This window comes from Triticum urartu, chromosome 2 (genome assembly GCF_003073215.2).
Source record: "Triticum urartu cultivar G1812 chromosome 2, Tu2.1, whole genome shotgun sequence".
Lineage (NCBI taxonomy): Eukaryota > Viridiplantae > Streptophyta > Magnoliopsida > Poales > Poaceae > Triticum > Triticum urartu.
Window position 1 is genome coordinate 738,479,274 of NC_053023.1, and position 12,555 is coordinate 738,491,828.

At 48.8% G+C, this 12,555-nt stretch overlaps 1 protein-coding gene across 1 annotated transcript; it reads left to right on the top strand.

The window, feature by feature from the left end:
- Positions 1-4,524: 4,524 nt before the first annotated feature.
- On the top strand, positions 4,525-5,761 carry LOC125540348 (peroxidase 12-like). Its single transcript, XM_048703958.1, has one exon. It carries the CDS (start codon positions 4,616-4,618, stop codon positions 5,639-5,641), a length of 1,026 nt encoding a protein of 341 aa, XP_048559915.1. The 5' UTR covers positions 4,525-4,615; the 3' UTR covers positions 5,642-5,761.
- The last annotated feature ends 6,794 nt before the right edge of the window (positions 5,762-12,555 follow it).

Below are 12,555 nucleotides of genomic sequence, written 5' to 3' on the forward strand. Positions count from 1 at the left end.
GTCACACAAAGATTCTTCATCACGTGCATCACGTCGATTGCAGAGCGGACCTCTAGGTCTTTCCAATAGGGCAGGTCCCAAAATATAGATTTCTTCTTCCACATGGGTGCGCGTCCGTCAGCGTCATTCGGAACAGGTTGTCCACCAGGACCCTTTCCAAAGACCACCTTCAAATCCTTGACCATATCATGTACATCAGCACCAGTACGGTGGCAAGGCTTCGTCCGGTGATCCGCCTCACCTTTGAAATGCTTGCCTTTCTTTCTTACGGGATGCCTGCTCGGAAGAAATCGACGATGTCCCAGGTACACATTCTTCTTACAATTAGCCAAATATATACTGTCGGTATCGTCCAAACAGTGCGTGCATGCACGGTATCCCTTGTTTGTCTGTCCTGAAAGGTTACTGAGAGCAGGCCAATCATTGATGGTCACGAACAGCAACGCCTTTAGGTCAAATTCTTCCTCCATGTGCTCATCCCACGCACGTACACCTGTTCCATTCCATAGTTGTAAGAGTTCTTCAACTAATGGCCTTAGGTACACATCAATGTCGTTGCCGGGTTGCTTAGGGCCTTGGATGAGCACTGGCATCATAATGAACTTCCGCTTCATGCACAACCAAGGAGGAAGGTTATACAAACATAGAGTCACAGGCCAGGTGCTATGGTTGCTGCTCTGCTCCCCAAAAGGATTAATGCCATCTGCGCTTAGACCAAACCATACGTTCCTTGCGTCATCTGCAAACTCCTTCCCGTACTTTCTTTCGATTTTTCTCCATTGCGACCCGTTAGCGTGTACTCTCAACTTTCCGTCTTTCTTACGGTCTTCTCTGTGCCATCGCATCGCCTTGGCATGCTCTATGTTTTGGAACAAATGTTTCAACCGTGGTATTATAGGAGCATACCACATCACCTTGGCAGGAATCTTCTTCCTGGGGCGCTCGCCCTCGACATCACCAGGGTCATCGCGGCTGATCTTATAGTGCAATGCACCGCATACCGGGCAAGCGTTCAAATCCTCGTACTCACCGCAGTAGAGGATGCAATCATTAGGGCATGCATGTATCTTCTGCACCTCTAACCCTAGAGGGCAGACAGCCTTCTTTGCTTCGTACGTACTCTCGGGCAATTCGTTGTCCTTTGGAAGCATATTCTTTATCATTACCAGCAACTTTCCAAATCCCTTGTCAGATACACCATTCTCTGCCTTCCATTGTAGCAATTCCAGTGTGGTGCCTAACTTTTTCTTGTCACCTACGCAATTCGGGTACAACAGTTTTTTGTGATCCTCTAACATGCGCTGCAACTTCTTCTTCTCCAAATCACTTGCGCAGTTTCTCTTTGCATCGGCAATGGCCCGACCTAGATCATCAACGGGCTCATCCGATGCCTCTTCTTCAGCTTCTTCCCGCATTGCCGGCTCAGCTTCTTCCCGCATTACCGGCTCAGCTTCTTCCCTCATTGTTGTATCATCGTATTCAGGGAACCCATGGCCAGGATAGCTGTCGTCGTCCTCTTCTTCTTCATTGTCTTCCATCATAACCCCTCTTTCTCCATGCTTGGTCCAAACATTATAGTGGGGCATGAAACCGGACTCAAACAGGTGGACGTGAATGGTTCTTGACGTAGAGTAATTGTGACCATTCTTACAGCCAGCACATGGACAAGGCATAAAACCATCCGCCCGCTTGTTTGCCTCAGCCGCAAGCAGAAAAGTACGCACGCCATTAATGAACTCGGGAGAGCATCGGTCATCGTACATCCATTGCCGGCTCATCTTCAATACACAGCACCGAAAACACCAAATTAATACAATACATAAAGTTCATACATAAAGATCATACAGCACTTAAATGCAACAAACAAATAACTCTCTAGCTAAAGAATTTAAATGCAACAACAAATGAGATCAAGATCGCAACTAAGGTAACAATTGATCCAACAGCATAATGATACCAAGCCTCACTATGAATGGCATATTTTCTAATCTTTCTAATCTTCAAGCGCATTTTCTCCATCTTAATCTTGTGATCATCGACGACATCGGCAACATGCAACTCCAATTCCATCTTCTCCCCCTCAATTCTTTTCAATTTTTCCTTCAAATCCTCGTTTTCTCTTTCAACTAAATTTAACCTCTCGACAACAGGGTCGGTTGGAATTTCCAGTTCAACTACCTCCTACATACAAATATCTATGTCAACTTGATGGGCATAATTTGTCATAAACACGAAATGCAATGAATAGTTTTAAAAGAGAATATACCACATCCGAATCATAACCCGGACGAGGGCCGACGGGGACGGATATCAAAACCATGGCACTATGTATAACAAACAATGTATGGGTAAGATAATTATACGAGTAACTATATATCCAAATCACACAAACATCAATTTTTTATATAAAACTTCATGAACAAGAGGCTCACCACAAGGTGGTGCCGGCGACGGGACGTTGCGGGCGATCGACGGTGGTTACGACGGAGATTTAGAAGGCACTAAGTAAACCACACCTACATATGCAAACTAAGTGTTATTTTTTGACCTCAAATTGCATATAAATCAAATACTAGCACATATATATAATACCTCCCAAATTACTAAACTCAAAAATCAAACACTATATAAAGCATTGCACGAGCTAATCTAGCAATGAGAGATGAAAGGACGAAGTTGCTAACCTTTGTGATCATTTGAATGGATGGGGGCCTTCAAATCTTGACAGATTTTGGGCAAACTGTGTGATGAGCTTGAGAGGAAGAGGGAAAAGAACAGAGAGGAGAGGGGAAAGGGGAAGAACAGAGCGAGCTCGGGTGGACGAAGGGTCTATGTAGGACGACCTTTAGTACCGGTTCGTGATACGAGTCGGTACTAAAGATGCTGGAAGGGCCCCGGACTGACAACATCCTGCCACCACTCACTTTAGTACCGGTTCGTGGCACGAACCGGTGCTAAAGGTTCACCATGAACCGGTACTAATGATGTCCGCCCGCCTAGCCGTTGGAACCGGCACTAATGGACACATTAGTGCCGGCTCAAATTCAAACCGGCACTAATGTGCTTCACATTTGACCCTTTTTCTACTAGTGACAGCCACCGCTCCCGAGACCACAAGGGGAAGCGCCCCACCGACGAAGTGTGAAATCTAATGGCCCTCTCTTATTTTAGGTTAGTAGTATTAAGTTAGTTGTGTGATGAACTCTGTTAGACCCTTTTGGATCGGATTGTGATGAACTTTGAATGTTATATTTATGTCGAATTGTTATGTTTATATGTTATATGTATGACGGATTACTATGTTCATATGTTGATTTACATAGCTTACATACTGGGCATGGTTTTGTATAGATTTGTGGTAGGACATATAAGGGGCATGCAGGTATGGAGTGGGGAAAATGCAGACTGTCCGATTACCTCCGGCGGACGCATCTGCAGGTGTATAGATGCTCCTCTAACGGTAGCTTTCAGTGGACATGCATATGCATGCAAAGAAGAACAAGTCTTCGTCCATTCATTTATTTATTTGCTGATGATGATGAAGGAGAAGGAGGTGCGACGATAGAAGAGCAAATGACTTTTTGGATAGGAGCTAGGAAAGCACGCGTCCATACCATGCCCATGACTGACCCGATCCAGTGTACGTACGTAGCTAATCTAGTAGTGTTGTGGTACAGTGCAGCACGTGCCCGGCGCCGGCGGCGAACTTTCAGCGGCTTTATTTTCTCATGCATGTGGTACGTAGCTTTGCATGCATCGTCCGAGAGATAAGACGACACTTGACCCCCAACTAACCACACCTATAGCTTAATTATCTTTTTCTTTTGCGGGATATAGCTTAATTATCTTCGGTGGCCGCCATTAACTAATCAATCGCTCAACCCGTAGCTTGGTGTCGTTCAGAATGATTCCATATCCGTTAGATCCAACTGGATGCTCTTGCTTGCTCCGTAGATTATGCCTTGCCAAATTAGCAAATACGTGCTCGATTCATGCAATCTGTGGAGCAATCTATGCCACTTTTTCCTTGCATATACTTCCTCCGTTCCCAAATATTTGTCTTTCTAGACATTTTAAATGGATACAATATACGGATGTATGTAGACATATTTTAGAATGCAGATTAATTCATTTTGCTTTATATGTAGTCATTTGTTGAAATGTTTAAAGACAAATATTTGGAAACGGAGGGAGTATACTATAGTAATATAGTATGTCCAACATGCATGTCACTGTGGTGTTAGGTGAAAGTTCACGTGGAAACAAGGAGGAAAGTTCGAGGAAGAGACACGATCCAGCTGAGGTACCCTACCCGGCCAGTTGATTTTCTTGACCTTTGTCCATGCAACTTGCACATGTTGCATGTCCCTCTTTAATTTGCAATTAGTCTCTCTCTTTCTGCGACTAGTCTTCTCTCTTCTCTAGTTAATCTCCACGACTTGAACATCGCATGTGGATCAGATCGAGCCAGCCAGCTCGGTCGGAGGTGACTAGCCGTTCGGTGTATAAATAGCAAGGGGTTAGCGGCTATCTTGTGCAAGCCACACGACCCTCCCTCCCTCAGACGTAGGTCACTAGCTAAGGTCTGCAAGAAGCTAGAAGCTCAGCTTCAGCGATGGCGTCCAGAGCAGCAGCGGCCATCGCCGTCCTGGCCTTGGTCTGCGCCGCCGTCCACTCGTCGGAGGGCCAGCTCTCACCCAACTTCCACGCCGCGACGTGCCCGGACCTGGAGCACATCGTGGAGTTCCACGTCGCCGAGACGTTCCGCCGCGACGTGGGCGTGGCGCCGGCGCTCATCCGCATCCTCTTCCACGACTGCTTCCCGCAGGGCTGCGACGCGTCCGTGCTGCTCAAGGGCGCCGGCAGCGAGCTCAATGAGGTCCCCAACCAGACCCTCCGCCCCGTGGCGCTGGACCTCATCGAGCGCATCCGCGCCGCCGTGCACAGCGCCTGCGGGCCCACCGTCTCCTGCGCCGACATCACCGTGCTCGCCACCCGCGACTCCCTCGTCGAGGCCGGCGGGCCGCGCTTCGACGTCTCCCTCGGCCGCCGCGACGCCCTCGCCCCGGCGTCGTCCGCTCTCGTCGGCCTCCTGCCGGCGCCCTTCTTCGACGTGCCGACCCTCATCTCCTCCTTCAGCAACCGCAGCCTGGACGTGGCCGACCTGGTGTCCCTCTCCGGCGCGCACACCTTCGGCGTCGCCCACTGCCCGGCCTTCGAGGACCGCTTCAAGCCGGTGTTCGACACCAACCCGGCCATCGACTCCAAGTTCGCCACCTCTCTCCGGAACAAGTGCGCTGGGGACAACCCCGCCGGCACCCTGACCCAGAACCTCGACGTCCGCACCCCGGACGCCTTCGACAACAAGTACTACTTCGACCTGATCGCGAGGCAGGGCCTGTTCAAGTCGGACCAGGGCCTGATCGACCACCCCACCACCAAGCGCATGGCCACCCGCTTCTCGCTCAACCAGGGCGCCTTCTTCGAGCAGTTCGCCCGGTCCATGACCAAGATGAGCAACATGGACCTCCTCACCGGCAACAAGGGCGAGATCCGGAACAACTGCGCCGCCCCCAACAGGCGTGTCCAGGATATCGAGACCGCCACCACCGGCGACGAGGGGATCGCCGCCGACATGTGAGACATGTTCTATCGATGTAACGTAGTGTGAGTGAGTGACCGTTAAGCCGGTGTGTTTTAAACTTTTAATTAATTGTGCAAGCATGTTGTCATAGTTAATAAGATGAGAGGTCAAATCGTATGCATCTTTTTCTCAGCGTGTGTGTGATCATCAGTAACTTCGTAATGTCTGACCAGGCTGTGATGCAAGCTTGTCTGAATTTCTTGTAATTTACCCTCCGCCTTCTATAAAGTTAAGGCATGTAATTTGCGTGCTCTCTCTCAAAAAAAAAAAGTAATATCCGACTGGGTCAGCTTCAAGACCAACTAGAAACGCAAAGTAGCGTGTCACTCTCAGTGTTACGTCTGGTGTCAACACAAAAAAGAGAAGCCGTCGGTGTCACGTGCTGTATGATGGTCAAGACGGCATAACCGGATAATTAGGCCGCCCGGAAACGGTGCTCCATCTCTCACTGTCAGTGTTACTGCATGACGGTCAATACATACAGCTTAAATACATAAGCCGAGAAATGCTTAACAAATGACATACATGTTCGGGATGTACTGTGCTGGCACGTTACCAAAGTTTAATTTCTAGTTCGTCGCAAAAAAACGATTTCTGTAATGTCATGATAGGTTATGAATACATTGGAAGTTTCTTCCGCAAAAAAAAAATACAATTGTGTTTTTACGAGAAACTGACTTTTTTCTGCAAAAGAAAAACAGTGTCCTCTTTTAGAATTATCTATTGTACTAATTGAGTTACTTTTTTTAGGGGACTAATTTTTTTTGACGGGTAACTAGGGACGTTATTAAGCATTAATCAACATCGGAATACAAATAATGTCTGCTACTGTCCCTAGCCAAATGTGGCGACCTGCAGCAAGAGAAGATGCCGCTTTCGCCAGTGCATGGGCTTCGAAATTATTTTCTCTATGTTCAAACTTGAACTTGACATGGTGGAAATCTCTTCTCCTCTCTGATATTTCATGTAACACCGATGCATAGTGTGTCGCCGATGTTGTTTCTATCATGTTCACTACTTCCAGACAATCGGAAGCAATCAGCAAGCGGGTTAGATTTAGGTCCGTAGCCAAAGCTAGAGCTTCATTGCATGCGTGTGCCTCCAAAGCAACCGCATCGTTCAAACCGTCGAAAACCAGTGTCGAAGCCCCCAGGAAAAGACCTTCCTTGTCTCTGCATATCACCGCTGCTGCCCCAACATGGCCATGCCTCGATATTCCCCCATCCACATTGAATTTTGCTTCGTCTTCCTCCAGTGGAAGCCATGCTTTGTTCCGAGGCCGGGTCCCGACAACTGACATAGCGATCGGGTCTTCCCGCTTCACTGCAATCTCTAGGTCCTGAAGATACCTCGTGATAAAACACCAAGTAGACAGCGGGCTCTGAAATTCGTTGTCATGGATTGCTTTTCTTCGCGCCCACCATATAGCCCACATAGTGATCAAGACTTTTGCAAGCTCCTGTTCATTTAATGTTTCAAACAACCAGAATAACCACAGCCTGGGATCCGGTGATCTATTAGAAATGACATGTTTCAGTACCTCTTCTTCACCAAGTGCCCACACACAGCGGGCCATACGGCAGTCAAACAAAGAGTGGTGCCAAGTGTCTTCCTGTGCATTGCATAAAGGGCAGGCCGCTGTATCTACCATCTTTCGGTGATGTCGGATAACCCCAGTTGACAATGAGGTATGTGCGAGGCGCCAGAAAAAAACCCTGACCTACGAAGGCACCCTCGCCTTCCAGAGGTGGGACCAATCCCTTTTGGCCGAGGCCTGATCGGATGTGCTTGTGCCATACTCTATCCAATCCTCCCGCTGATACTTTATACCCGTTAACATCCTGACACTGATTTGACCGAGAAGATGCCTCGCTTGTCATAGTGCCACGCATAAAAGTCATCTTGCAGCCTTGAGCTCAACGGGATATTCAGAATAGCATCCACATCAGGGCCGACAAAATGTTCGACGAGCATCTGCTTGTTCCACGTCCTCGTGACCGAGTCAATCAACTCCGAGACCTGTTGCGGTGGATCAGCCCTCAAGGCACACAAAGGCCGCGGCTTATAGTCACGTGGTATCCAATTATCGCTCCAGATGTCAGTATCCGCACCTGTCCCCACTCTTTTGATAATTCCGAGTGCTAGGATCTCCTTACCCTCCATAATAGAGCGCCAAACCTCAAGGATGCTGCATTGTGGGTAGTAACATGCCTTGAGCACCCTCGCGCTTAGAGAATCGGGTTCCTGTAGAAGGCGCCAAGCTTGTCGGGCCAGCAAAGCTAGATTAAAAAGTTCAATATCTCTAAAACCCATTCCTCCCATGAATTTAGGCTTGCACATAGTATTCCAAGACACCCAAGCCGTTTTCCTTTCTCCTCTTTTGCTGCCCCACCAAAACTTCCTGAGTAGACCATTAATATGCTCACACAAACCTCTTGGCAATTTGAAACAAGCCATGGAGTATGTTGGTATGGATTGTGCCACCGATTTTATTAGAACTTCCTTCCCTCCAGCTGATAAGCACTTTTCCATCCATCCTTGTACCTGCTTCCATATTCCGTCCTTTAGGTACCGAAAGCACCCCTCCTTTGAACTACCAACATCAGTTGGTAGCCCAAAATATTTCTCCGACAGCGATTCATTATGCACATCAAGCAATCCTTTCACCTCATTCCTCAATGTATCTGGTACACCTTTGCTGAAGTATATGGATGATTTGTCTGTGTTGATACGTTGGCCTGACGCATCACAGTATTTCTTCAACAACTCTTGGACTTTAACTGCACTCTCCGTTGTTGCCTCAAAGAAGAGCAAACTGTCATCCGCAAAGAGGAGGTGATTTACCGCCGGCGCTGTGGCCGCAACAGAAACTCCTCTAATCCCTTCTTATTGAGCTTTCAGTAAGCAAGAGAGGCCCTCAGCCGCCACCGGAAATAAATAAGGGGAGATAGGGTCCCCTTTTCGCAAACCCTGTGATGGCCTGAAAGCATCCAGAATTCCACCGTTAAAGAGAATTGAGAAAGAAACCGAAGATACACACCTCATGATGGTTTCAGTAAACCTCGGGCTGACACCCATTTTTAGCATCACCGCTTTGAGATACGGCCACTCAAGCCTGTCATAGGCCTTCATCATGTCAAGCTTCAGTGCACAAAAGCGATTGCCCTTCACCCTTCTCGTTTTCATGTAATGCAGGCATTCATAAGCTGTAATAAAATTGTCTGTAATCAGACGTCCAGGGACGAAAGCTGACTGCTCTTCAGAGATCACATCCGGAAGGATTATCTTCAGCCTATTAGCTAAAACCTTGGAAGCGATCTTGTAGATCACATTACAAAGGCTTATCGGCCGAAATTGTCCTAATATTTTTGGACTTGCAATCTTGGGAATCAAAACGATGAACGTGTTGTTGATATCCTCCGGTGAATCATCTCCTTCAAGTAGTCTTATTACCATACATGTCACCTCCTCGCCACAAAGATCCCAATGCCGCTGAAAAATGTGTGCTGGAAAGCCATCTGGGCCGGAAGCCTTTGTGGGAAACATCTGCAATAATGCCTCTTTTACCTCATCTCTACTGTACCTCGCATTCAGACGGGCGTTCATTGCTGCATCGACTCTTCGTGGTATATGGGACAGCACCTCCTCGATCCCAATAGAGCCCTCTGAGGTATACAAATTCTCATAAAAGGCACTCGTCATATCCGCCAATTCTCATGGATCCAAGTAGGTAGTTCCATCGCCGCGCACCAAATTACTGATCTTATTCTTTGCTTTCCGTGCACTCGCCTTCTTATGGAAATACTTTGTATTTGCGTCTCCTTCTGATAGCCATTGCACTCGTGCACGCTACCTCATCATCACCTCTTCTCGGAAGGACAGCTCGACGATCCTGTCCTGCACCCGTTTCTCCTCAGGACCGGGGCCAACCCTCAACGGATCAGCTCGATATCCTGCCAGCTACTGCCTCAGATCTCTCAGCTCCTGCCGGACAGAGCCGAATGTTTATCTGCTCCATCGCTTTAAGCTTGCTGCAACATTGTTCAGCTTGTGCGCCAGCTCGCCTACTGTGTTTGCTGGGAGTGCAGCCTCCCATGCTTGTCCCAGAGCCTCACCGAATCTGTCGTCAGTTTCCCATGCGCACTCGTAGCGGAAAGGTTTCTTCAGTGAGTGTCTCAAGCTACTATCTTCCAACTCATTTGACAAGACGATTGGGCGGTGGTCAGACTTTGCAGCGGTGAGGTGTTCAACTGAAGCAAAAGGAAACAAAGCCGACCAGCTGGGAGTAGCTAGGGCTCTGTCCAGTCGTACGCGGCAGAACTCTCCCCCCACCACTCTCTTTTCGAAGGTCCAATCCAATCCCTTATACCCCAAATTAGCTAGGTTGCAAACATCAACAGCTTCTCGAAAACCTGCAATTTGTGCACTGTCCCGTTCATTTGGTCCCATTTGTTCCTCTGGCCGAAGTATCTCATTGAAATCCCCCATGCACACCCAAGGCATCGTGCTCTCACCTCTCAGGATCTTCATCGTATCCCAAGTTTTGTACCTCAAGCTCCTGTTTGCAGCTCCATAAAAGCAAGATAAACACCAAGGTTCCTCCCCAGGTTGGGAAATCACCGAGTCAATATGATACTGAGAAAATGTTTTTATTCCAAGATTGATATTATTCTTCCAATACAAGCACAAACCCCCACTTCTTCCACTACTACCTACTCCAAAACTACTGCTGAAACCTAACCTACTCGCCAAACCTTCCACTCGGTACTTTGCCGGTTGAGTTTCAACAATGCATAGCACCGACGGCGCACTAGCCTCCACAAGATCGCGGAGCTCATGAACTGTCGCAGGGTCGCCAATTCCTCGACAGTTCCAGCACATAGTCCTCATTGGGCTCGGCGGTCCTCCTCTCCGGAGGCCGCCTTAGATGTGTACTCAGCTCCATCCACAACCATCCCCTCATCCTGCTTCCTCCGCTTCACCACCTGCACTTTCTCTGGCGTAGATATCGATTCATTGGCGCCTGAAGAGGTAGCACCCTCAATACGGAGGACCGAACCTGCCACTCTGCCAGCTAAATTCGGGACCGATTGGCCCCTTACATTGACACTGCCATCCGCTGCCACCAGCCTCTTGCGGGCTCCTTTCTCACCTACCTCTTCCCCGTGATGGTACCCCAGATCAGGCTCCGTTCCATCCATCCCTGCCCGCTGTGTATTAGCAGCAGCCACCTCCTCTCCAAAATCTCCTCTCCCTCTTCCACCCCCCGAGCCCCTTCCTCCTCGGCCTCCCCTTTCTTCTCTACCAACATCCCTCCAACTACCTCTTCCCCCACCATCCCCTCTCCCTCTCCCACCTAAACCTTGAGTTGTCGTCATCTCCGGCTCCCAAAGCAACCACTCCCCCCATTCGAAGGTTCTCGGGTCGTGAACCCCGTCACCACATTCATCAGCTAAGTGTCCCATTCTTCCACAAGCAAAACAGAAGTCTGGGAGCTTCTCATAGTAGACACTATATCTCTTGTACTCCTTTAAAGTAATTGGCACAAAACGGACCAATGGGATATTGACATCCACATAAACCCTAACTCGTAGGGTGCTAGCCGGGTTTATTATTCCCTCATTCATGATCACGTTGAAAGGTGGACCCCCCACCTTTGCAGCAACTTTCTCAGCCAACTCTCTCCTCCTCGTAAGGCCATCTGGCAACCCCTTCACTCTCGCCCAGACAGGTATCTTGTTTAGTCTGTAACCTTTGACATCTGAAAAACCATCATATTCTTGTAGCACCACCGGAGCCCTCCTAGACAGCCACGCCCCCCCGTCCATGATCTTCCTCCAATCGCCTAAGCAGTGACATTGAACTAAGAATAAATTCGGGCCTTTGATGTTGAAGGTAACCCCTTGTGCTGCCGCCCACGCATTACGCATCTGTGACATTAGTGCGGCATGGCTGAAAGGCTTTGTGGTATGGACGCGGAAGAGAGCCAGCCAGCGCACGTCCTTGATGAGTTCATCCACTTCTTCCGAAAAATCAAGCTCTTCCTCCTCCCGACCATGCAGCTTCATCCCCGCGAATTGATCTTCCAGATCTGGATCGGGGCCATAGTAATCGCCAAACTCCTCCTCGACCCCCTCTGCCTGGTTCCGCACATCCTACGAATTCTGATCTTGCATATCCTTCCCCCTAGTCTCCTCCTCAGCCCCCCCCTCTCGCCTACCCCGATCCACTTGGCCGAGCCGCCGCCGCCAACGCTACTACATCCGCCCTCGCTTCCCCCATCCCCCCTTGCACCTGAGTCATTGGGTCCGCCATGGACGCACGCACACACTACGGAAGATGATAGATCTCACCGACGGCCAAAGACGATCGGCAGCCGAAGAGATTTTACGTGGACTCCGGCAGGATCGCCGGAGGATAGGTGGAACCCTAAGCGGAAACCCTAGGGGAAAAACTCTCTAGTCCGTGGTGGTCATTGAGTTACTGCAAAAGGAAAAACTCAGAGCAGTTCAACTGGGGAGCTAAGAATCATGAACGGGCCGTGGATCTTGACGGCTTTTTTTAGTTTCGGCCGCCCACTCCTTCGCTTCCAGTCTGCCACACTACATGGTCTGAGCGTGGTTGAATAAAATGGAGTGATTGATCCTAAAAAAACTACATGATCTGAGCTCGTGTCCAGCTGGATGTTTTACTCAAGATTTAAAAAAAAACTAGTAAGAGGTGATCATCGGCAACATCTCAATGGTTTTTTTTTCGGGTGAACATCTCAATGTCTAACTAACCTGTAGGACGCCATGTCACCGAGAGTGCTACTGTGCAGCGGCGAGTCTACCAGGGGGCTTCAACAGGCTGAAGCCTACCCTCCAGAAAAACAAATTTTTTTACTACTAAACTAATCTCGTCCTAGCCCA